We start from the raw sequence: 25,499 nt of genomic DNA on the forward strand, positions 1-25,499 counted from the left end.
ACCCTCCATAATATTTTATTTTATATTTTATAAAATCCATGTGTCCTTCTTCAATAGCTTCTAATTCATCTGACCCAGTGTCTCCAAATTATTTGTTCACACTAAATTTCTCAGATTTAGCCTCTTAATTTTCCTCTCAAAGTGCACCAGATTCATGCATTTCACTTTAAAAAGGTTAAAAAAATCTCCCGGGGGGGCATACCCCCAGATCCCCCTAGGAGGGTCTGAATCTCGGCTGTCTAATATTTTCGCACAGCTGCACAGTGGAGGGACTAGCGGAAAACACTGGGTGTGTGAATAATATTTCACAAAGATCTATAATTTCAGCAGCGCTGACATTGGAGAGGGGCCCCCTAATCACATTTCGCTTAGGGCCCCCTGAAGGCTTGGGCCGGCTCTGGTCTAGAGGACATCTGGGGTATTCATCACCTGAAGGTGCTCTGCCATTTGGGGCCAGGAAGTCTGATTCAGTAACTTCAAGACAATCCCTTTAGCCAGGGGCCAATAAATTAGCTGTTAAATCTTAACCAAACTGTCCTAAATTGCCCCTACAAGACAGTCATCCCGGAGCCTCCCTTTGTGTGCATGCTAATAAGTAACCCACAGACATCTCACCTATGGCTTCCCCCACTAAGCAATACACATTCCTATCCTGCACACACATATACTCACGAGAGCTACTCCTGGCTCCCCTTATAGTTAACTCTGTATGTAATTAAACAATCTCCTGATTTATCATTAATCTTAGAATGTGTCATAGCGAAATACACTACACAATGCAATGCAGAACACTTAAACAAAAAAGGAAAATCATATCAATTGGCTGCATATCGAATTCATTATATTGCATAGCAATATAGTTTGTGCATGATTTTTTTAGCGTGTTTAATGTTTTGAAATAGGACATGAAGTCATAAAAAGTGACATCATTTTAGTTTTTTCTTCAGTTTCCGCAGGCAATTCTTCTTTGTATACACTTTTTTATATTTCTATTGTAAATTCACAACATTCAAAATAAGACAAGTGCAGATAAAAAGTAAATAATTTAATCAAAAAATCAAAAAAAAATCATGTTAATTGGTAAAGAAGAATCAACAATAATGTGTTCTTGAATAAATATACAGGACATCACACCAAAACTTCATAGTTGCATATGACTTCATCGACACCATCATCGCCGTGCTGCACTGCTCGTCCCTCTGACGTCAGCGCGTACACGCAGCGTCACGTCGTCGTCATCGTGCCTGCCCTTCACATCCGTCCACATCCTTTTAGGCTCCTCTCCCAAGCGCAGTACAGCTATGGCCCTGCTCAAGTCAAACAAGGTTATCTTCGGCCTGGGGAACATTTCCCCGTCCCTGGGAGTGCTCTCCACCCGTAACAGGTAAACAAAAACAATACACAATATTTAACGTTCATAGAGGCGTTTAGATACGGGCAGGTGTTGGTAATAGTCGCGTGCCTTCACGTCAGTATTCATCTGTTTTAGGAGCCTTTTTTTTAGCTTATAAGGTTAACGGTTCTTCCGGCCAGGCATCACGTTTTCGTTAAAACTTCAACGCAATATGATTATTTTAACCAAAAACTAGATTTCTAGCTAACACAGACAGGGGTCAAATGGTTTTATTAGGCCCAGACGGTGCTGCTTTGAGGTTAGCAGCTCTGGCGCGAGCACAGGTAATCTTCACGTGTCGGTAAACGTTACTGTCTGCACTTTGATGTATCTGGCAGCCGCACCACACCTGTCGGGCTAGACAGCCTGTGTGATTTGCCTATCCTTAGTTGACCTCAGAGGGTAACTTCATGTTGCTATGGAGTTGCTATCGGTGAAGCTGCTAATGTTTCTAATGAAAGTCACGTTGGTGTGTCAGCTGCACAACTTCCGTTATAGCGTGGGAAATAGATAACAAAAGCCAACTAGAGTGAGTGTTCAACTACATATTCAAAGTAATGCGTCATTTGGAATATCTTTTGAATTTTGCTTTGTTTTGTGGAGGGGGGTTAAAAAGGCAACTTTCTACAGGATTTAGACGATCGCGATTTATTCAGCTGTCAAATCGCACGCCCAGTTTGAGCCAATGGACTTGTGGTAGTTGGCGAAAGAGTGCAAGCCGATTGGCTATCGTGTTCCGCCTTCGATCGCTGATTGGTTAATTTCTAATGGTGAAGCTGAGATAGGAACTGATGCCCTTTGAGCGTCTGCTTGGAGGGCAAACCTGCTTAGGTCAACTGTTGATGCCTTTTATTTATCCAAATAATAAAATAGAGCTTTTAAAAAGGTCCTCTGCTAAATTTGAAGTGCTCTTAAAAAGTGTTGCATTCAATAATATAAAAAATAAGGCCTTAATGTAGCCTGTTAAATGTCTTTAAAAATCAATCTTTCAAATATCTCAGAAAGTAATAAACTAAGCTTATTTAAGAATCCTGTAAGAAACATGTGTTAAATGAAGACAGTTTGATCATGGGCATGGTCTCCTGTTCAGCCTCTGTTGTATCAGGATTTGGTTTTAGTAGGCCTATCAAATATCTGTCTGTGTGGGTGTGTTCTCCTGCTTTTGTCTCAACTTGTCGTCTCAAGTTCACACCACATTATTCTGGTTTCAAAGACCTCATCTGTAAACAGGCCATTTTAATTTATATTTTAAGGGACACTGTTCACTATCCTGCCCTGAAACTTTCCTAAAAAGGCTTTTGGCCTATCGATCGTTGATAATTTTTCCGTCACTCTGATGTTTATGTAACTGCTGAAGTTCAGCTGTGCAAAGGTTCTGTGTACATACATGTACTACATGCTCACTGCAGGCATGCTGAGAACCCCTTAAATCCAAATTCCCTCAACTATTTGTAGCATTTCTGCTTGATTAACAATTGTCCAACCCACTACGTAAGTTTGAAAGTAAAGCAATTGCAAAATCATCTGTTTGCTTCTGTACTGTTCATTTTCTACAGTACATTACCACTAGCATCAGGCTTCCTGTATGTGTACTTGTGTGCAATAAAAACAAGGAAACCTTATCTAATCTTACTCTCTAAAACTATAAAGCATTGTCATGATAACAGCATTTACAACAATACAACAGCAACACAAACAAACTACAGCTTCAAATATACAGCGGAGGTAAAACGTCTCTGAAACAGTCTGGACATTATAAGCTCCATAGAAGTGTTATTTCCATTCAGGGCTAAGTCATTGCATACATTGCAAGCTTCAGAATCAAACAACTCATTGTATTGAAGCAAACAATCGCAGAGCAATTGCAATGATGTTGGTGCAGTAATCATGTTTGTCAGGGGATTGGAGACTGTTGCCCTTTGCAAAGTGTCCAGGCCTAAATTTAGCTGCAAAGTTCAGAGTGTTACAAAGTATAAGAAACCTGAGACAATATGCGAGCAGCAGTGCTATGAAGGTCAACAACCCTCATTTATCAAGCAGATGTGTGCCCAGAATGTGTTTTTTAATTTGTCCCATCTAAAATACAAAAGGTTACAGTGACGAGACAGTTGTTATTAATAGCAATCCTTTATGAGACAGTCCCCAAACATCCTGTAGCAAAGGAATCGACGATGCACTGATTTTACAGGGCTTAAACACTCCTATGGCCTGTGGTAATACACAAAAGCTTAGTTTTTCACTTTTTCAGTTGAATTTCGTACTGATACGTCTCTCTTTAATTCACTACTTGTATGCATTTTTTAAATTTTTTTATTACAACATAAAAAGCCTGATCAGTGGTTCAGTAGATTTCACACGATGCTATTTTTATTGTTCAATGCACATGATGATGCACAGATGACTCAGACAGGATTCCACACCGGGAGAGACAGGACCTGAAATCTCTGCGTTGATGTTCTTTACTTTACTATTGCCTGAAACATCCCCGTTTCCACTTGCATCAAGTTTCATTTGCTCTGGAAAGTTAATTTTTAGATATATTTTTAGACAGATTGATATATTAGATGGATGAGGCCTTCCTGTGATCCTGGACCAGCCATTTAAACAAGTGTGTAGAATTAAATTAAAAATACATATTTTCATATATTCAATTGTAGTAGTCAGTTTGACTTTATCTAAAGCCTGTTGAGTAGACATGCGTATATTTTATTATGGTATGTTGTGCACAGCGAATCCAAAGTGGATCGGATAGATTAACGCAGCCTGGCCCTGCACCAATGTCATGTGCACCATGAGCTGAAGTCTGGGTCAAGATAGAGCCTATGTCTGAGTGAGTGTATCATGACCTTTTTACATTTGATATGCAGCCTTCCTTTGCTGTCTTTAATGCTGGTCTACTTTGTGAATAAGGATGGATTTCAATTAAACAGTTTTTTCTTGTTTTTGGACTCTGGACCTTGTGGATGGATTACAGTCAGTGTTTGTTTCATGAAACCTGTGTCCGCTGAGCGTGTGGCGTTCATGTGTCTACGTCAGTGTGGGATTTCTCACGTCACATGAGGAGTTAAGCTCCAGCATTAGGTCCACAGCCGCTTACAGGAGCACGGCCAATACGACCACTCGCATTACTGTGACAAGTGTCTCATTATGCCATGAACACTTACAAAGCAGCACATTATGAAATGACCTTGTAAGGATACATGTTTCTGTTTGTGAGGGGGGGAGAACTGTTTTTAAGTCTATTGGCCGCAAATAAACTCTTGTTGTTGAACTCTTGCCTCTTTACTGTTTGCCAACACATCCATGTCTCCTTTCACCTGATTGGGTGTCTCTGTGTGAGGGGTGGGAGGAACAACAATGTATTTATGAAAATCAATGTGATACAATTGCTTGTGAATTCATAAATAGAAGGGGATCTGAAATGAAAACTCAGTCGGTATGTGATTAGTTTAGTGCCATGTTTTTAACACTTCCAGTCAATATTTATCATTACCAACACAACGATGTCATTTAGCATTTTAGGAAATTGTCAATGACCAACAATACATTTGTATCACTTAATTCTTATTCCTTCTCTACGTATGTTTGCAGCTCATGGTGGGGCGGTGTGCAGATGGGACCCCCCGATCCCATCCTGGGGGTGTCCGAGGCCTTCAAGAAGGACACCAACCCCAAGAAGATGAACCTGGGAGTGGGAGCCTACAGGGACGACCAGGGAAAACCCTTTGTGCTCAGCTGTGTCCGCAAGGTAAAAACCTCCATCAAGACCAAAAGGGAATCCACTTCGGATTTAATTTCCTCATCCCACACAAACATTTATTTTCCCATGTCCACAAGTACACGTATATTAGAAAATAAAGAAATGAGGGGGCTCTGTTTGCAGAAAATGTATTACACACATACATATACTCTCCATACACATGGCAACGCAAAATCGACGACGCTGATGAAATCATGTGTTTTTATACGTTGTGATTTCTCTTGTAGGCAGAAGCTCTGATTGCATCCAAGCAGATGGATAAGGAATACCTGGGAATAACTGGTCTGGGAGAGTTCACCAAGAGCTGCGCCAAGCTGGCTCTGGGTGCTGATAGCGAGGTCCTGAAGAGTGGCAGGGTAAGTCCATGGGTCTTTTCTACTCCTAACTAAATGACATTCTTGCAGTTTAAAGGTTTTGACATAATTTGTGAATATCTCCTTACAATCGGCTACCTGTCTGCTGAAAATAAATCCAGTGTTAATACACAGTCTAGGCTCTGTAAACTGGTATGTAAACAAAGGGCATGAAGAAAGGGGGGGGGGGGGGGGCAATCATAGCTAGTAGCATGCCCGTTTACACGGCCTAGACTGTGTATAAACACTGGTATGTACAGGTAGCGGATCACAAGGAGATAGTCAATGATTTAGACAAAGTGATTTTGACAACAATAATTGCTTATCTAGAATCCACCTTTTAAGTCCAAAATAAGTGCAACACTTTTCTTCTCCCAACAGAACATCACCGTCCAGACCATCTCAGGAACTGGATCTCTGCGCATTGGAGCCAACTTTCTGGTGAGGTCCTCTTGTGTTGGTCACTAATTGCAAAGAAATGTAAATGTGAGGCTGGTTAATCTGACCAGGTCTTTGCATCTGTCCCAGTCTCGGTTCCATGGCGGGCCCCGTGACGTGTACCTGCCCAAACCCTCCTGGGGGAACCACACACCCATCTTCAGAGACGCAGGCATGGAGCTCAAGGCCTACAGATACTACGACCCCGCCACCTGTGGATTCGACTTCAACGGAGCTCTGGAGGACATCTCCGTAAGACTTTAATGATGGAATACCTCAGAGTGGGCAAGGGGATATGTGTAGACGATAACACACTTTCTAAAATAATTTTCCAGCCCTTCTGAAAGTATGATCCTGTGATGAATAAGTCCAGTTTGACATATTTTCATGTGTTTTGAAATCGTAATTCCATTCAAAACACAATCCAAGTTTTTAAAAAAAATCTTATTTCTTTGTCAAATAGTGATTATTTTTCAGTTTAACTAGAAGTTGAGGTTTTAACCATTACATACTTTGGCCACAAGGGGTTTATATTTGGTGGCCAAGAAGTCTGAAGTTATTCATTTTATTGCAATCACATACAGTTGTTCATGATCACTGTTTAGAATGTAACTTGTCATAGTCAATAACATTAGCGGTCTGTTGCAATGAAAACACTGTCAACTACTAGAGTCTATACTACACGTGGTGTTTTAGGTTTGTTGACTAACCAATAACCTTCTTTTTTATGTCACAGAATATCCCAAAGGGTAGCACGATCATGTTGCACGCTTGTGCCCACAACCCCACTGGTGTGGACCCCAAGCCCGAGCAGTGGAAGGAGATTTCTGACCTTGTGAAGGTGAATACACATCATCCTGCCAACAACTTTTATAGCTACATTTTGAGATAACAAGTCAGAAGGTCATTGACAGTTCAACACCTCCATATCTTAGCACTGTAATATATCTAGCTGTTATCACTTGAAACATAATTTAATGGTTGTCTGTGTCTTATTCACCTTAAAGAAAAGGAACCTGCTGGTGTTCTTCGACATGGCCTACCAGGGCTTTGCCAGTGGAGACATCGACCGTGACGCCTGGGCCGTGCGTTACTTCATCCAGCAGGGACACAACATCCTGCTGTCCCAGTCCTTCGCCAAGAACATGGGACTCTACGGTCAGTCCGTATTTAGTACACAGTCTTTGTTACAATTATAAGATAAGATAAATGTGTAGAAGCCAGGATGAGTGTCTTAATCCGACTGTCATAATAAATGCATATAGTAGTAACTTATCAGATGAAGTGTATCTTGTGTCTTAGCACCGCCTAGTGGTGAAAAATGATTTTGGTGGTTTTAGCACATCTACTCTTCTTCACCAAAACAATGTATCATCATATGAACACAGTGCAACCTAGTATTGTTAAACAGAGGGTGGTCTGATTCCGATTAAATAATCATTCTTTGAATACTGAAAACTAACCAAACTATAAGTTGTATTTTACAAACAATTCTTACTAGTCTTCATAATGAGTCCTTCATAATTGTATTGTTCTTTAATCAAAGTTTGGGTCTTTTGCCCTTTACAACGGCTCTTCCTCCTACAGATATGAGCTGGACAGACTGACTTTGTGTAACACACTCTGTGCTTGTTGATATTGACAGGTGAGCGTGTTGGAGGCTTCACTATTGTGTGTACCGACGCTGAGGAGGCAAAGCGTGTGGAGTCTCAGCTGAAGATCCTCATCAGACCCATCTACTCAAACCCCCCCATGAACGGAGCCAGGATCGCTGCAACCATTCTCAACACACCCGACCTGAACTCTCTGTGGTATGTGCCCTAAGATCCACATAACCACTCACATTATCCGGGCCAAATGTCAAGTTTGGATTTTCAGTGTCGGGTCACCATCTTTGATAGACACCATTTTAAGATTCATCCCAACAAACAATGTTCTTTATTGTTTTGAATCATTTTTTTGTTCCCTCATCCCAGGCTGCAGGAGGTCCATGGGATGGCAGACCGCATCATTAAGATGAGAGAGCAGCTGGCGGCCGGTCTGGTGAAGGAGGGATCCTCCCGCAACTGGCAGCACGTCATCGACCAGATTGGCATGTTCTGCTTCACAGGACTCAAACCCGAACAGGTACACACACATACTGAAGTTTACTGATTTAAACTGATTCAATCTACTCCCAGTCTCAGGTCTGTTAACTGCAAGGGTGGTTTTCCTGCTCAGAGCCAAGAAATAGTCAATATCCATCAACCAAAAAGCGATAGTTTTATACATGAAACCTATTTGTGAATATAAGCTCTTGCTCTGGTATTAAATTAAAATGCAATTCACACATTTTTCGCAAATCTGCATTTGTATTTGTCCTTTGATTGATCATGTCCCTTTTCATATTCTTATCAGTTAATTTTTTTAAATGTTTATCATTGAGTTTGTGTTATTGATTTGATCAGCTCAGCAAATACAACCCTCAAAGGCTTTTATTTGAAAAGGTTATGAAACAAACACACCCAGTACCTCGTAGTCAGTGTTGAGTAAAAATTAAGTATCTGTTTGATTTTTTTTTCTCTGTCAAGATCTCACACACAGGTTGATCAAAGCAACAACAAACAACATGTTACAAATGTCGATTCTAAGTATGTTAATGTATTTCTCCCGCAGGTGGAGCGCCTCACTAAGGAGTTCTCCGTGTACATGACCAAAGATGGCCGAATCTCCATGGCGGGCGTGACCTCTGGTAACGTTGGCTACCTGGCTCAGGGTATCCACGCCGTCAGCAAGTAGACTGGACCCTGCTGAGGGGGCTCTACAATCACAGCAGCAGTGTGTAACAGAGGAGCTGTAAGCGTCACTTATCTCTTGTCCTCCATTCCACGTGTAGAAAAAGAGCTCAGTTTTTAGTTAGACTTTTTTTTCTGATTGGATTACACATCAAGTTCAACACGGAACGGTTGCTGCTGTTGAACAGTTTAGTTTTCTGCATTGGCATCTTTTTTTTTTCTATTTTTTTTTTTTTCCTTACATGAAAAAGGGTCCCCTTCCAAATTGTAAAAGTCATGTTTACTCCCACTACTGACAAACCATCATTGCTTATTTATTATGTGGTATCAACTATTGGCTCTTCATATACAGTGTGCTGTTTATCTGCTGCGGCGCCCACTCACTATGACACATCAAGGTACCAACGTCGGGGTAAAATCAGACCGTGCGCTAGTTTTAAAGTACAAGTTGAGATCCCGTAGAAAGCCTGTAGAAAATGTGAGTCAATTTCTTTTATTTTGTCATAATTTTAACGGTGGAGTAGTTGCACTTTATGAACTGTAAAAGGCACTGTTTGACTTTCGAGATAAGGCTGGCATTCAGTTTTTATTGGTCAATCACGTAATCAAGCCGCTATCATGCTAATCTTTTGGTTTGCTCATCTGAACTGATTAATCACTTTGGTCTCATTAGTATCTCTGTTAAGAACTTACCCATCCATTAACTTTTATCCAGTATTTTTCCAGCAGGGTGTAGTGGGTCACAGGGCAGCAGTCTCATTCCCTTTTTCCCAACCCCTGATACAAACAAGCACACAAGCCAAAAAGAATAGAACTCAAGAGAAGTGATCAATACTTCAAGTGTACCACCATAACCCCAAACGGAAAAGCCCCATTTCCTTATTTTCTTTTCAGAGTCGAGTCTTTTGTACTTGGTGCAAATTGTACAAATGTCCCTCTGCGAGGTAAATAACAATGGAGTCGGTTGAACACTGGACAGTTCATGAAGAAATATGCACGTGCTACACATTCATTCAGACATCGTGGTTCAGTGTATGAAACTGTTTTTGTCATTGAAAAAATGTGCGGTCTGACCTTTTATATACAGTCTATGGGTCTACTAATACATCTGAAACGTGTGGCACTTCGCCTCCATGTTTTTCATTCTGTCACACAATAATGGATCAGTGGTCATGTACCTTATTGAACAAACAATAAATGGTTATAGAGTAATGGCCTGTTGTAATGTGCTTTTTATTTCACTCTCCTAATGCAATCAGTTAAAGCTTTCCATGATGAAATGCTTCAATCATTTTCTTTACATGACAATAACATTGTACTGTGAAGTATGCTATAGGTCTTCATGCTTATCTTATTCACTTCCTGCATCTTATTCCATCATCAACTAGTGGCATGTCCTCATTCAAATACACAAAAGTGCACCTGACCTCTAGCATGTCTGGTTTAACCTACTGAAAAAAATCTTAAGGTCTATTCTGAGCTCTACAAAACATGTTTGGAAGATAATGTAAGAAGCATTTCAGTTAATATTCTTCTTTAGCCATGTTTATTCAGCACAATGTTATTGACAACACAGTGGATCTGGGACCCCAGCACAGTTGCACAGTTCTGAGTCTTCATGGGCATAGACAGTCCAGAGTCCAAAAGTCTGAGACCACTAGTCCACATACAGCCCTGGAAGAAATTAAGAGACCGGTCTGGATTTTTCTTCAATCTTCATCTCTACATCACTTATTGAAAAGGCTCTAAATGACAATATTTCATTGTGAATTTGGTAGAAATGTAGTCAGTAGTTTATACTATAAAATCAAAATGTTCATTTTACTCAAATATATGCATCCAAAGAGTAAAACAAGAGACACTGAATATTTGGAGTGGTCTCTTAATTTTTTCCAGAGCTTTATTTCTATTTTGTATTTGTTCAGGTTCCCAGCTCCATATTAAAACAGCAAACCCTCCAGACTTGATTTTTCCAACCACCATGTTTAACTTTGAGTTTGATCCACTGTGCTATCATTCTTCTCTCCTTTTTTCTCCTCACATACACTATTATGCTGCTGCCTTACATAACTGACTTGGAATTATCAGTAAATAGGATTTTTTTCCCCAGTCATACTCGGTGATATTTCTTGATGAACACATACATTATGAAGAATATGTTATACTTATAAAATATAGTATATAGGATGCATTCTACATATTTCAAAAATCGCTCCATCAGAGTTTTAGATATATATAAATATATTTATAAAACACTATATAACATGTTTTAAGGTGGTCTCTTTATTTTTGGAACACACTGAATTTTACCCCACAGAAAACTATAATACCCACAATCCCACACTACAAGGGGAAGCCGCAGAATTCGTGTCACGTGACGCGGTGTCACATGCTCATATGTTTTGTAGGAGCAGCTGGGAACACGGACGCCTCAGTCACTAGCGGAGGCGGAAGCTGTTTGGCACAGAAGGTACTGTTTTTTGACCCACTCAACACTTTAACTAACAGGGAATACTTTTAAAAGACCTAGACATGTTTACACGTGTGGTAAAAAAATATATTAAATAAATAGGGCCTAGTTGTATTGGTATTTTTGTTCAGCTAGGTTAAATGTCTGCTAACAAGCTATTGTAGCTCACAGAGTAACAAAAGCTGTGTTGACAGATGTTATTGTTCGCGTTAATGAAAAGAAAAAAGAAAAGCCGTAATATTGTTATATCATTTAAAGTAACCAGTATTCTGTCAGTCCGGAATAAACTGGAAGTGAATGAAATTCAGGTCAGTTGGAAATCATATTGTTCCTCTGTAACACTTTTTACTTCTATTATTATTACTACTACTCCTACAGTTTCTATGGACATTGTTCAAGTGATTTAATGACGGTTTATTTTCATAATGTTTGAAAAATTGTTTGAGATTGAAGTTTGATCTCTAACCCATTGTGCTATTACCATTGTATAAGAGGGTAGCTTATTACATGATCTATGTGAATGACATGTCACTAAATACATGGATAAGAAAGCCTAATTGTCTTAACAGCAAACAAAACAATCAACCAAATCTAATGCCCTTTTACCTAATATGGCTTAGCTCTCACTTGTGTTTTATTCAGTATTGGTTGGGGAATACTGGTTCCCTGTTTGATTTGACCTACAGAATTATATCTTTCCTTTTATGAATAACACATACGTGCTATGCAGTGGTGAGACTGTTAAATTAAATTGAGTTAAGGGGAAGAGTCTGTCTCAGAAAATACCACGAGTGAAGGTGTGAACTCCCCTCACGGAAAGGAAAACTGTTATTCTACTCTATCCAGCCAGTCAAGCCCATGTCTTTGAATATGTTCTTCTTCCTTGTGTGTGTGTTTTTCGTAGCTGATAAGATAAAGGAACTTTTCCGGTTCTAATGGAAACACTAGTGGTCCAAATGCACCATTTGATATACTCATCACGTGACAATATGTGGGAACTTACAGCCCCCTTTTACATGTAGGCTTTAACATGAACAATGTTAACCACTTCAACTTGAGTAATTAGGGTTAACTCACTAATGAAAAACCAAATGTTTTCACTTGGGAACTAACCTTCTTCCAAGAACTTGATTGCTGTACTAAAAAGTGACCAGTGAGCTTGACATTATTCACAATACTCCAAACACTAATATAAAAAACTGCTTAACAAATATGTTAGTATGGAAGTTTGCAAGTGTAAAATAACATGTGCTTTATGCCACAACGTATAGCTTTACGCTATAACAATTGTAATATAAGAATAAGAAGTACATAAATATGGAGAGATTTTGTGACATTCATGTATTAATGCAATCAATTGTTGATTACAGAATACCTGATGGCTCCAACATCACACTGACATAGTGGAACTGAAGACACTGGACACCGGACACATTGGTTGACTACTGACTGTTACTGTCTGTCAATTTATCAACTCAACTGGACCCACTTGATTCGGGAACTTATTGACTTGAGTGTGTGCGGCTTGGCAGGCCGAGCTGCAGCCCTTACTGACTGGTCATCATCATGGCGATAAACGCTGATGTGGAGGAGTGGGGCGGTGTGGGGAGCACAGACCCTGGAGAGCGGGCCTGGCTGCTGCAGAGTCCCAGTGTGGACTCAGTGCCTCCTGTGGAGACCAGGGACCAGAGCCAGAGCAGCGGGGGCGTCTCACTGATAGGAGCTGTCTTCATCGTAGTCAACGCAGCGCTGGGGGCGGGGCTACTCAACTTCCCCGCAGCCTTTAGTATGGCAGGAGGGATCACCGCAGGACTGATGCTACAGATGGTGAGAATCATTGTGCCCTGCCTGTCCACCCTGCAACATGTACTTTACTCTGATCAGACTAGAGGCCAAAAGAGTGTCTTTAAATTGTTTACTATGTCCAGCAACATACTGTATAATACCAGTCTAAAAAGTAACACAGAGAAGTATGTTCACACATAAAGCTTTATTAAAGGAGAAGTAAGCGATATGGTCCTTTTTAGCAAACTTCCGATCAGTGACTGCAGTTTGCAGTCCCCTCCTTCCTCCCTACGTCACTACCACATGAACACACAGCCGTCTTTGTCAGATAGTGCCGTGATGGGGAGCAGCGAGTCATCGTTCACGGGCACAGAGACCCGCCTCTTAATATCGCTCCGTCTCCTGATAAAATCGAGCAGGATACTCCAAATTTTATTTGGCAGTATATGCAAAGCTGAATGACTGGGAGACCTGTGTTATGAACTGTACACTCTATGAATATAGAGTGATTTAACACGTATATAAACAAAAAAAATATCGCTTACTTCTCCTTTTAATATAGCACTTTGTAAAACACAGTAACAAAGTGCTTCACACATACACAAATATAGATGAATAGGAAAATAGAGGTCACAACAGAGAGCTAGGAGAGAGACATGAAGAAGGATTTAATTACAAAGCACAAGGAGAGATAGACCAGATGCAAGAATGTATTGCATTAAAGAAGCTGAGAGGACAAATCATAGTGTTTTTAAAATGAAATTTTAATCAAATAGCATCTAAGGAAGAACCTGGCTCCTGCTACTCTCGCTGCTTTGCGCTGAACATTAGATCGGATAACTGCTGACAGTCTAATATGTATTTTTTGTTAATGTGACCAACACAAGACTGCCTATAGAAAACGGAACTAACATGTGTTGCTTCTTGTTTCTCTCTTTCAGTTTATGCTGATCTTCATAATCACCGGACTGGTGATCCTGGGCTACTGCTCCCAGGTATGTGACATCCTGAACATCTTTATTTGCATCTCTTTCTCTTCCATATGTTACTCTATCATTGTCTGCAGCCTGTTAATCCTGAATAAGATTGTTAGTATTAGCTTTTCCTCAGTAGTTATGTAATAATTCATCTTTGCGTAATAACTTGGTGCTGTGGTTGCACAAAATCTCAGACTTTCACTTCCCGATGGCTCAGACTTATGCTGACCTGTTGAAACGTAACGGAGAAAGAGTCCGTTTGAGATTGAGTCAGTTCATTCATTTCAGTTGTTCATTTTCTTACTTATACATGATGTTTGCTAAGACTCAGAAAACTTATTGCAGACTTTATTGCCTTAAAGTACAAACATCTGCCATATTCAGCTGTAGGATGAACTTTGCCTTAAACCATGTGATGCGTTTAGAATCGCTGACATCAAGAGGAAGATGAACTGCCTGTACTCATCGGCCTTAAGCCATTATCTTGTCTTTAACTGTGTCTTAAACTGAACATGATGAGTCAGCAGTGAGGCCCCTGCTGCAGGTTTACATCTATGGCTCTCGAGAATTGTACTCTGCATAAGTTAAGAAATGGAAATATAACAGCAGTGTGTTCAACTAGTCCACAAAATAATAATAATAATATTAGTAAATAGAAATGTTATTTCTATATCGCCTTTCAAAACCAAAGTGATACCGTACAATGGCGGAAAAAAGTCATCAGACACAATAGAGAAAAATGAACCAATCTGTCTTGTTTCTTCAGGTCAGTAACGAAAGCACATATCAGGATGTGGTCCGAGCCTCGTGTGGGAAAGTCACAGGAGTCTTGTGTGAAATAGCCATCGCCGTCTACACCTTTGGGACGTGTATCGCTTTCTTTATTGTCATTGGGGACCAGCTGGATCGCTGTAAGTATCATTGGTTTGACAATCTTTGAACCTAGTCAAGTTTCTTTCTTAGAGGTACAGTGTGTAATATCCAAGTATTTAGCAGCATCTAGTGCTGAGATTGTAGATGTCAATGCTCCCTTGCAACACACTCCCTTTGGAAGAATTTACAGAAGCTACGGAATTTGCCTTCACCCTGAGTAATCTGGGTGACTCCCAATCTGCTACAATGCAATAAGATACAGGACCAGTCTGAGCTTGAATAACTTCAAGGATAAATCCCAAATTGTTCATTCTCATACTCATTTTCATTGTCAGTATTCGTTTCTGCGCTACTGTAGAAACATGGCTGTGCAACATGGCGGTATACCTGGCTCCCATATAGGTATAAAAGGCTCAATCTAAGTGAATTAAAAAAACACTTTTATTTTCAAGCGATTGCACTCTAATTCAAAGATACTTGTGACTATAATGTTCCATTTGCCCATATTACATTTCTCCCAAGTCTGTTCTGAAAAATGCCCATAGATTGTACCTTTAACCTCTTGACAGTCGCACATTTGCCCTACATTTCATTGATCTGTGTGTTTGACCAAAGGAAGATAGTAGTTGCAACCTTTTTAAAAAGAAACAGCAGGAACATCATTGACCAGGGCAAAGAGCACCGGGGATGACAGCACTTAAAAGTTCAAGATCATGTGACCCACCGTTTACTTTTCCTCAAGCTGAGACGCTGACAGTGTAGAAAACTTAATCTTGACCATGTCTGGAAAACTACTGGGACCTTTTGCCTCATTGGGACTTTGGAAATGACTGAATGGAGCAGCTGTGACTTAAATTATCTACTTTGCTAAATCTCTAACAGTGTGTACAGTTAACTTGCACTGTGTGGGACTCCAATCCAGCAATCCAGTTTACTGCCTCTTTCCTCCTGTCTGTCTGTCCATCTCTCAAGTGTTTTTGTGATTGTGTTTGTGTTTTTTGCAGTGATCGATGTAGCAAGGCACGCCGGAGACGTCCCAGTCTGGTACACTGACCGCAAATTCCTCATATGTGTCGTTGCCGTCCTAATTATTCTCCCTCTGTCCATCCCAAAAGAGATCGGGTTTCAGAAATATGCCAGGTACAAACAATGAATGAAGGAATGAATGACAACTTCTTCATTTATAATTATCAGGAACAAACTTAACATTTTGTGTGAAGATGCAATAAACCTTTTAATTCATTTCATACAAGTAAATTCACACAATCATTGAGATGTTGCTGTTCTCCGTTACAGTGCGCTGAGTGTGATGGGAACCTGGTACGTGACCATCGTGGTCATTATAAAGTACATCTGGCCCGATAAAGAGATACATCCAGCCCCCCTCCCCACCACGTGAGCTCAGCACACACTTTTCATGACGCTGCCTTTTGCTTTACGCAGCTAACCGCTTTCTTTAGAGAAAAAAAAACATTTGACTGATCTGGTTATGGCCATGTGCATCTACTCATTCACTCAGAAACATCTGCATCCTCGTGATCTTGCTTTGCTCCTGTCGCTAAACCATTGTGTTTGTTACAGTTCTGCTTCCTGGACCGCAGTTTTCAATGCAATGCCCACCATATGCTTTGGTTTCCAGGTACCTCTTCATTCGGTATCATTTGAGATCATAGATCAATTCCATGCATTTCTTTTGAGTGTAATGATAATGAATTCTCTCTCTCTCTCTCTCTCTCTGTCTCTCTCTCTCTCTCTCTGCAGTGCCATGTCAGCTGTGTGCCGGTGTTCGACAGCATGAAAAAGAAAGCGCTCAAATCCTGGGGAATTGTCGTCATTCTCAGCATGATCATCTGTCTCTTCGTTTACACAGGAACAGGTATCATCACAGTTACTGCTTTCACACAGACACAGTTCTGGTCTGAACTAGAACTCAGAACCTTTTTGCTTCGTGGCATACCGGCCGGCATACACATCATGCTCTTGCTCTTTCTCGTGATGCTATCTAACTTCTCCTGGAAGTCAGTCAGTTTTCATTTTCTGCTGCCTTGGAAATTGTTGCTTCCTTCCAATGTATTAGTTTGGAAGAAAGAAAGCCCCTTAGTGTGCACTCAATAATATATACTCAATGATGTACCTAATAACCTTTCTCACATTTGTTGACTTGTGATCAGATTAATGAAAGAGGTTTTTATCAGATACAATAAAGCACTGCTGATGTTTCGGTTGAAATAATGCTGAAACCCATGGTGTAGCTGTTACATGTCAGACATGGTTTGACTGGCTGTTAGTCAATGCCTGAATTCTTGTGTTTGGTGTTTGACCAGGCGTGTGTGGCTTCCTGACGTTTGGCTCCAACGTCAGTCAGGACGTGCTGATGTCATATCCTCCTGACGACATCCCTGTCGCCATCGCAAGAGCTTTCATCGTCATCTGTGTCATCACCTCCTACCCCATTCTACACTTCTGTGGCAGGTAAGCTGCTGCAGCGACAAACTCAACATACTGTGTGAATATTTGAAGCTATAGGAAGGTGTAGTTACAGCCTCATGTTACCTTACACATTAGGGATGAGAGTCATCAATAAAAAGTTTTTTTTTTATGTAATTTTTATTTGTGTATATTATGTTAAAATGTTTTTTTTTGTTGAATTGTATTTAAAGTTCAAATCTTTGGTTAAAATGTATTTTCTTTAAAAGTTCAATAAAAGTAGAATGTTGACAAAGTTTTATCGTGAATCGGTATTAGTGATCGAGATTTAGATTTTTGAATTGAGCAGCCTTATAATACATACAAGAATGATCCAGTTCAAACAATGAGATGTAGAGATTAAAAATAAAAAAGCATTTGTATTGGACAAAGACAACTCTCCTAATGTATTCATCATGTGACTGTGTGTCTCTTCCAGGGCAGTGATTGAGGGCCTGTGGCTGCGTTTCCAGGGCGAGCAGGTGGAGGTGTGTGTGCGTCGGGAGCAGAGGAGGAGGATCCTGCAGACCCTGCTGTGGTTCGTGGTCACCCTGGTCCTGGCGCTCTTCATCCCAGACATCGGTCGGGTTATCTCGCTGATCGGAGGGCTGGCCGCTTGCTTTATCTTTGTCTTCCCAGGTAACACTCCCCTCATGCAATGTTTTTCTACAGGTTCAAGTGTCTGTGTCTGTTTTAAATGTCTCACTGTAACGTCTGTCCTTTGTCTCTTTAACTCAACAGGTATGTGTTTGATACAAGCCAAGCTGTCGGAGACGGACAACCGCTCTGCCAGGTGAGACACTGCTTAGTAATGGGTGTCCTTCCTTTTAATACAGCTGATCCCAGTGTATTTATATAGTATTCTTTATTTGTTCATTTTTCCAAAGACTCAAAGACCTTAAATTGTTTCGCATATAAATAAACAATTTAAATCGAGTGCTCGTTAAAGAGAAAATGTTATTAATTGAAATTTGTGTAAACTCATTTTCTTTATCGTTGCTGTCTCTTTAACAGCTGGCACGTATTGGTGGTCTTCGGTGTGGTCATGATAACGCTCGGCGCCTTCATCTTCGGCCTCACCACGACAAACTCCATCTATCAAGACATCATCAGCTAAAAGTAACTTTATGATTATTATTGTTGAAGACAGAGAAGAAAGAAGAGAGGAGTTTTTAAGTTGTTGTTAGCTGTGCTGCTATTCTGAGTTACTGGAAAAGATGGAGGATAAAATCTCATGACACTCATTTAGAAAATCAAGACCTCCGCACGCAGCATGTCACATCCCTGCTCCATGCGAGTTAAAGCTCCTCATCTCTGGACTCGGTTATAGTCAGAGACGCCAAGTGACTTCTGACAATCAGCCTTTTATTTTATGTAATGTTCAATTTGCATGCGTTTCTGTTTTTATGATGTTTTTTTTTCAACAGTTTTTGACAGTGTAGATATATACAGGAAGCTCCTCTTCCCCCCCCCCCCCTCGTCTCTGGGCGAAACGTTCCTGTCCCGATTTAAAAGAGCTGACGGAATCTGTACAGAAAAAGGTCTTTACAATCAAATTGATTTTAATAATGAAATTGTACCAATTTGTGTATTTTAACACATGCACGTCAAAGAGAATGTTTCTTATTGAACATGCTGTGGTTCCAAGGGCCAGAATTTTTTTTGTTGCTGCTGCTGCTCGTAGTTTGTTCACAAATTAAGAATAATTTGTCTCTTCTCTAACAGACAATTGAACCGAGTGATAGGTTTTGCACACACTTCAACACAGCTTGATTGATGAGCGTTGTGTTAACTGCTGGTCTGGGCAGTTCTTGTCGATTTGTTCCTTTTCCAGTCAGTACCTCGAAATGAGTTGAACTCGAACAAATCGTAATTTCACTTATTTATTTTTTACTTTTGTTTTCTTATATATTTCCTTATATTTTTTTATAAAGTTAGAATTAGTAGAATGATGGTTTTTATATAAACATTGCGCACAGATATGCAGCCTGTCCAAAGTGCAGCGCCCTCCAAAGTCAGAATATGAAAACTCAAACTCTTGCCAGAGTTGCCAATTCCTCAAGAGTGTGTTTGAGAATCATAATGTGATTGTGAATGTGAGAACAAGTGGATGTAACCAACACAGAATTCAGTTGTAGTCTTGGTGCATAGATGACAGATTTCATTTTACTTGAATCATTTTATACCACTGCAGACTTTGTTACTAGCTCAAGTAATAAGAAGTTAGAAATATATTTTGCTCATTTTAAAACAAAGGTGCGAGTTCTCGTTTGTTCTTTATGCCCCAATGTTTAAGACATCCAATTAACATTTAAGATGTTCATATCACAATTATTAATATCATGAAGTTGGTTGCAAGTTAACTATCAACCAAGCAGCTGGTTTGGTATATTTAAAATAAGCAACGTGTTTACATTGACAAAGTAATCAAGATGAAACCGATTTGACTAAATTGAGTGACTATCACAGATTATCAGTGGTACATTGAGCATGTTATAATCTATTTAAGTAAGATTCAAGACTTTTGTTTTGTACTATTTATCCAGGTTTTATTTGTAACATGAGGGAGAGTAAAGGTAAAAGGGATTTTTTCTTACTTACAGAAAATTGAATACATTGTATTTGTAACACTGACTTACATCAAGATGTTTACTTTATAATTTAGAGGAAAGAAGCTACAGTCAAAACAGTTGCCATTCAAAACTAGTGACTTGATTATTTCATTGTGGACTACATTTTTATGATTTGATGGTGAGCCACTTGCATCGCATCAAATTCGTATGATATTTTGTTTTACTTTTGGTGCTGCAGACTGAATGAATGTCATGTGCATTTATGATTTCTGTCATTAACTGTATTTTAGGATGTAAACTTTTTGCTGAGGCATTTTGTTAATCAAGTTGATTTGCATACATGAACTTTCGTGACAACTTTTATTGGAAAAAAAACTACCAGTAATATTCCAATAGATTAACTACAATAAAAGGCATGTGAATGAACTAATGTCAGTTCAAAACCTTTTAATAAAGAGACAAATCAAAGTGAAATTGATGTTTGAGAGTTTATTTTAGCTCAGAATAATGACCTCGAAACACTTTTACAAAATGTCAGAAATCAATATTCAGCTTTGCATCAGTGCCACTGAAAACGTCCTTATAGTCTAATTATTAGGACAAGACTTTGTTTTGGCTCTTTATTCAGTGCATTAGATAGGAAATGAACTGCACTGGCTTAAGCATTTTTCCATTTTTAACAAATGCAATCATTTGTGGCCCTTTCAAACTGACAGACAACATAGGAATCAAAGCTCAATATGTATTTTTAGTTATATTTTATTTAAAATCCAATGTGACAGAGCAAAGTCAACAATGTCCATCTCCAAATACTCACGCACTGCTGAAAACAAAGCTTCAATCAAAGCTTGTACTTTGTACGTTCAAGCAGCGCAATGCAAATCCTGCCCTGTCCCACAATTTGCACCAGAGCGGGTTCTCAGAAAAGACAAACTCAAAGGATCATCTCAGGCATCCAAATGGTGGCAAACACACACTCCATTGTATTGTAGTCAAGCCTTTAAACGCCTCATTTTTCTTCCTTCACATAAAGGTTTTAAACTTTCTACCAATGCAATTCCATGTTACATGTAAAGATTTAAATGGATTTGTTTCTTCAAAAAAGAAAAAAAAACTGCAGATAATCTTTGAACTTTACAAGTGATATTATAAGTGCTTTTCCCTTTAAAATCCCTGAGATTGTTACATCCAACAAGTGCTGAGTGCAGGTTCGCATTAGGAGTATGTACTCAGTAGGGGCCATTTGTTATGAAAGACTGGAACATGTGGAACGCTGGACCTGGAGCCCACTGAGGAACCATGTGCCCTGCACCCTGAAACACAGAAGAGCGATGTGTCACAGTAATGCAACTCTATCATCAAAGTAAAAACATGATAATAATCGTGCTTTTTAAAAGGCAGATACGAAGCACTAGCTGTTACCTTGACTGTGAGGAACGTCAGGTTTCCAAACTGTTGGTAGAATCCGGCAACCTGGTCGTCATGGAGCCAGCTCTGGTACTTAGTGGTCGCCTGTGAACATTTATTGTGATTGTCTTTCAGAGAAAAAAAAAGTATATTTCCTTTATTTATTTTTTAAATCAAAAGTTCCTACCTTCAGACCAAGGTCTTCCACAAACCACTGGTCACCCAGGAAGTTGCAGGCCATGTCTGTGTCTCCGTTGTAGACCAGGGCCCGTAGGCCCACTGAGAGCAGCTTCAGATAAACATCTTTCATGGTTGCATACAGGGTGGTGTACCCTGCTCCAACAGCCTCACTACGAGAACAGAAGAGCGGATTATGATGATCGACCCATCTTAAACCCACTGCACACAGAAAGGACGGGCTTCTCTAAAGAACTACGGCTATTCAGAAGACACCTGGGTAGTTCTGCATCTCCAAAACTTAATTGAGATGCAGAAATACCTAAATGTTTTAGATTTTGAAGTATTTGTGTTTTAACAAATTGTTTAAATATTGCAATACAAGACCAACTACAGGCAAAGAAACACCCACAAAGATGCTTCCTTCCTGTAAAAAGGTGGTATCTCAGTCAATACATTCCTGATAGTGCAGTAACATACCTGCAGAGGTCCCACTGTGGCAGAGCATCAGGAATGTGTAGCGCCTTCCTCACGTCTCCTCTGTTCAGCCAGTTCTTCTGAGCCGTGCTGTTGATGCAGGGAGGGACTTCGGCCAGACGAGTGAAAGAACGTCCTCCTTCTAAAAGCTAAATTAAAATCATTTTTTCATTAACATAACAAGACAAACGAAGGATTTAAAGCGCATGTGAACAGGCCACAGAGGTAAACACTCACCTTTTTGGTGTGTGACCATTTCCTGACATTCTTAAACAGGTGACTCATGGTCATCTCGTAGCCTTGGTGGGATCTTCTATCACCCTCACAATCCAAGTACAGGGCGTACTCATTAAGACCGCTATCATACACAATACCAAAGGCCACGCTCACCTTAAGGGAGACCAGGACAAAGTTGAACAATCTGAAATCTTTCATTGGGAAAGCAACAGAGAGTCCTGGCTGAATTGTAAAGTAATAGTGCCCACGTACCTGCGTCATGCAGGTCTCTGAACTGGAGTTGAAGAAGTTACACTTCCCCTTGTCACAGCAATTTGTGTTCAGATCACGCCACAAACTGCACATAAAATATAGCTTTAAAATGACAATCACTCCATCAACTAAATACAGGAGTCACTTTTTGACAGTCAATGCTATCGATAGTGATACAAAACACAAGCATTCATTTTATTGGCAGAATTACAACTGTGACATTAAGTTTAAAAAAGTTAACTTTTTTTTAAACAATACTCTGCTGATCCTTGTAACAGCTAATCTAAACTTTTAGATGAACAAATCATTTATACACAGAATTCATGTTTTTGTGGATCCTGATTCCTGATGGTTTTTAATTCAAATGCATCATGTTATCAATATGGTGTCTATTGCTGAATGAACGAAAGGTAACACAACAGCACCTCTTTTTAAAACACATCCCCTCAAAGTAAAACCAAGTTCCACTTACTCTTCTCCAAAGAGTCCGTGGTAGTATCCAAAGTAGATCAGAGCTTGGTCGTTGAAAGCAAAGCTGCTGAGACCATTTCCCACTGAAAAGCCCTGAATACAAAAATATATTCGAGGGAGTTAAAGAGGCAGAACAACATCACCATCAAGAAACTGCATTCTGGTGTTTGTATCGATACTGAGCAGTTGGTGGTGCTAAAGAGCAACACGTCTGAGGCTCAAGAGAAGTTTGCATTTATTTAAGAAATATTGGTAAAATTACTAAAGTGTTTGCATCAAATATGGAAATTTACTGTTAACTAATGTTATCAAATGAAGTGGATAAGGAAGCATCAACGTTGCAGAAAATCAAATAAATTGTACAGTACTTGAGTAAATGTACTTTAGTTAATTTGCACATTTGATGTTGCATGAAGCCGCTCACCTGGAAGTTGATTTTAGCTTCTCCAGTGGCCACGCGCAGGCTGAGGGTCGGTGCGTAAATCCCACCGTAACTTTCCCCAAATATGAAGAACTCATTCTGAGTGAAGTTTGGGAACTTTTTAAAGAAACTCTGCAGGGCTTTGTAATTATCATCAGCAACCTAGGAGAAGAACATAGGCCTATGTTATGGAGAAGCCGTTTCCAAGCTTTTCATAAATAGGGTAGTCCCATCAGTGTCTTTAACTCAACTCACCTGGTCATCGTCTATGGCGTACTTCTGGTCATCAGAGTAGGAATATCCCACTCCTGCAGGGGATTCTACATACAGCACATTGGCAATCTTGTTCCAGCTAAACTTGTTCTCATACAGAGTGGCCCCGTCATCATTTACCTGAAAAGAAAATGCATCCATCAAATCAGTTTTATTTCTATAGCCCAATATCATAAGTAGACATTTGCCTCAGTGGGCTTCACATTCCGTACAGTATGACACCCTGCCCTTAGACCCTTAGCTCGGCTGAGAAAAAACTCCCAGTAATAAAAGAGTCAGAGAGTTGACGGAGGAAGGGATCCCTCTCCCAGGACAGACATCAAGCAATAGATGTCGCATGTACAGAAAATAATAGAACATCACAAAGGACTACAATCATTGACAAGATGTTTACGTGGTAATACTAAAGTAAAGTGTGAATAGTGAATAGTGTGGATGCAGGAGGACTTCAGATGCTGCCAGATAATCAATAATAAATCACAGCTGCTTTATAATTAGTGCCCAGTGAAGTTACTGAACTGATAAGCACGCTCACATGAAACGGTCCGTTCTCTGACAGGAACCCATCCAGTGAGCTGCAGCCTGGGCCTCCATTCAGCCAGAGCACCAGAGGGTCTTTGACAGGGTCCCGCTGAGACGTCACAAACCTAAAAAAGGAGATCAGGGTTAATAATGACCTCTACACCAATGACAACTTGAGCTTTATTTAAAACTAAAAGTACTCCTATCCTGTTAGTAAAAGAACCAATGCAGTAATGTAAAAAATAATCCATTAAGTAAAATACATTCATAAAAACACTTTTCAGTAAAAGTATACAAGTATTAGCAGGAATTGGAAAACCTATTTAAAGTGATAAAGTAAAAGCACTACTATGGTCTGTGAGGTTTGAAAGTTGTTTGTTGTTGTTTACAGTTTACACATGTTTGTTCAGTGTGCTATGCACTCAAAACGATGTGCACCCCTGACAGTAGGCCTATCAATCAAATAACTAACCCTTTGTTATAATGTAAAAATGTCTATGACTACAGAGACCCTGCAGGGTGACGTGAGTCGCTTGAATTTGCAGACGGAAAAAACACCGCCTGTGCACACTGTAGCCTACAGATTTGTAGATTGATTGTCATGGTTCACATCCTGTGTGTTAACATTTCACTCCAGACTGAGGCAAAGCACAAAGAGGTTAATATTCATTAACTGCAGGAAGCCAACTGGTTACTGTCTACTTACCAATAATGGAAAAACTTCCCGGGCCGAGCCTGCAGGTATCCGGACCACTGTCGGTAGTTCGGTTTGAACATCATCCCCGGTAGTTGGGTCACCTCGTCTGGGTCGTACTGAGCCCGACATCCGAGCTGAAACACGGCCAGCAAACACGCCAACAACAGACCCCCGGAGGACATTATTGAACTAAACGAAGGACACGTTACAAAACAGCTCTCATGAGTTTAGGAGAAAGACGAGGTTCTCTGTCTGTACTGCAGCGATATATAACTTCCTTTAACGGCTTCAATGGCAGCGGCGCTTGTAGAAGAATGTAGTCATATGACTGCAGCTGTGGATCACGTGACTACACTTGACTTCACGAGGAAGTAGCCTACAACAAACTTTTTTTAATTCAATGTATTCAAATTCAATACAGGCATTTTTATATCACGTAACAATAACATGTCACAAATCATTCGTGAGTAGCATACGCTAGAAATACAATAAAATAGTCAAAACCAACTAGTCAAAAGGCAAAAAGATTATAAAATGGATTGAAAAGAATAAACATAAATAAATAAATATAATTAAAATAAAAGGGGGGTCAAGTTAATTTAAAAGTCTCAAGGCACCTATTTTTTCCCAATTTTTTTTTGGAAAGACTGAAAAAATATTTGATTGATTGATTGATTGATTGATTAAACTTTATTTCAGACAT

General features: G+C 39.8%; 3 protein-coding genes across 3 annotated transcripts; 2 read left to right on the forward strand and 1 right to left on the reverse strand.

The window, feature by feature from the left end:
• Window positions 1–1,243: 1,243 nt before the first annotated feature.
• Window positions 1,244–9,930, forward strand: LOC307249192 (aspartate aminotransferase, mitochondrial-like). The gene is made up of 10 exons (XM_080025831.1): window positions 1,244–1,384; window positions 4,985–5,141; window positions 5,381–5,509; window positions 5,888–5,947; window positions 6,035–6,196; window positions 6,681–6,785; window positions 6,952–7,102; window positions 7,590–7,755; window positions 7,921–8,071; window positions 8,600–9,930. Exons 1-10 carry the CDS (start codon window positions 1,302–1,304, stop codon window positions 8,720–8,722), a joined length of 1,287 nt encoding a protein of 428 aa, XP_079881957.1. The 5' UTR covers window positions 1,244–1,301; the 3' UTR covers window positions 8,723–9,930.
• Window positions 9,931–12,593: 2,663 nt separating this feature from the next.
• Window positions 12,594–20,325, forward strand: slc38a7 (solute carrier family 38 member 7). The gene is made up of 11 exons (XM_080033649.1): window positions 12,594–13,015; window positions 13,915–13,968; window positions 14,717–14,861; window positions 15,828–15,963; window positions 16,120–16,218; window positions 16,405–16,462; window positions 16,585–16,699; window positions 17,148–17,295; window positions 17,729–17,928; window positions 18,031–18,082; window positions 18,304–20,325. The coding sequence occupies exons 1-11, from the start codon at window positions 12,755–12,757 to the stop codon at window positions 18,404–18,406; spliced, it is 1,371 nt and encodes a 456-aa protein (XP_079889775.1). The 5' UTR covers window positions 12,594–12,754; the 3' UTR covers window positions 18,407–20,325.
• A 135-nt stretch (window positions 20,326–20,460) lies between these two features.
• On the reverse strand, window positions 20,461–25,075 carry LOC307255713 (lysosomal protective protein). The gene is made up of 11 exons (XM_080034464.1): window positions 24,806–25,075; window positions 24,113–24,224; window positions 23,560–23,697; window positions 23,308–23,466; window positions 22,885–22,976; window positions 22,413–22,497; window positions 22,161–22,313; window positions 21,927–22,072; window positions 21,457–21,619; window positions 21,285–21,374; window positions 20,461–21,175 (listed from the first exon to the last, which is right to left on the reverse strand). Exons 1-11 carry the CDS (start codon window positions 24,976–24,978, stop codon window positions 21,092–21,094), a joined length of 1,395 nt encoding a protein of 464 aa, XP_079890590.1. The 5' UTR covers window positions 24,979–25,075; the 3' UTR covers window positions 20,461–21,091.
• Between the last annotated feature and the right edge of the window lie 424 nt (window positions 25,076–25,499).

This window comes from Ammodytes marinus, assembly GCF_949987685.1.
Source record: "Ammodytes marinus genome assembly, chromosome: 1".
NCBI lineage: Eukaryota > Metazoa > Chordata > Actinopteri > Uranoscopiformes > Ammodytidae > Ammodytes > Ammodytes marinus.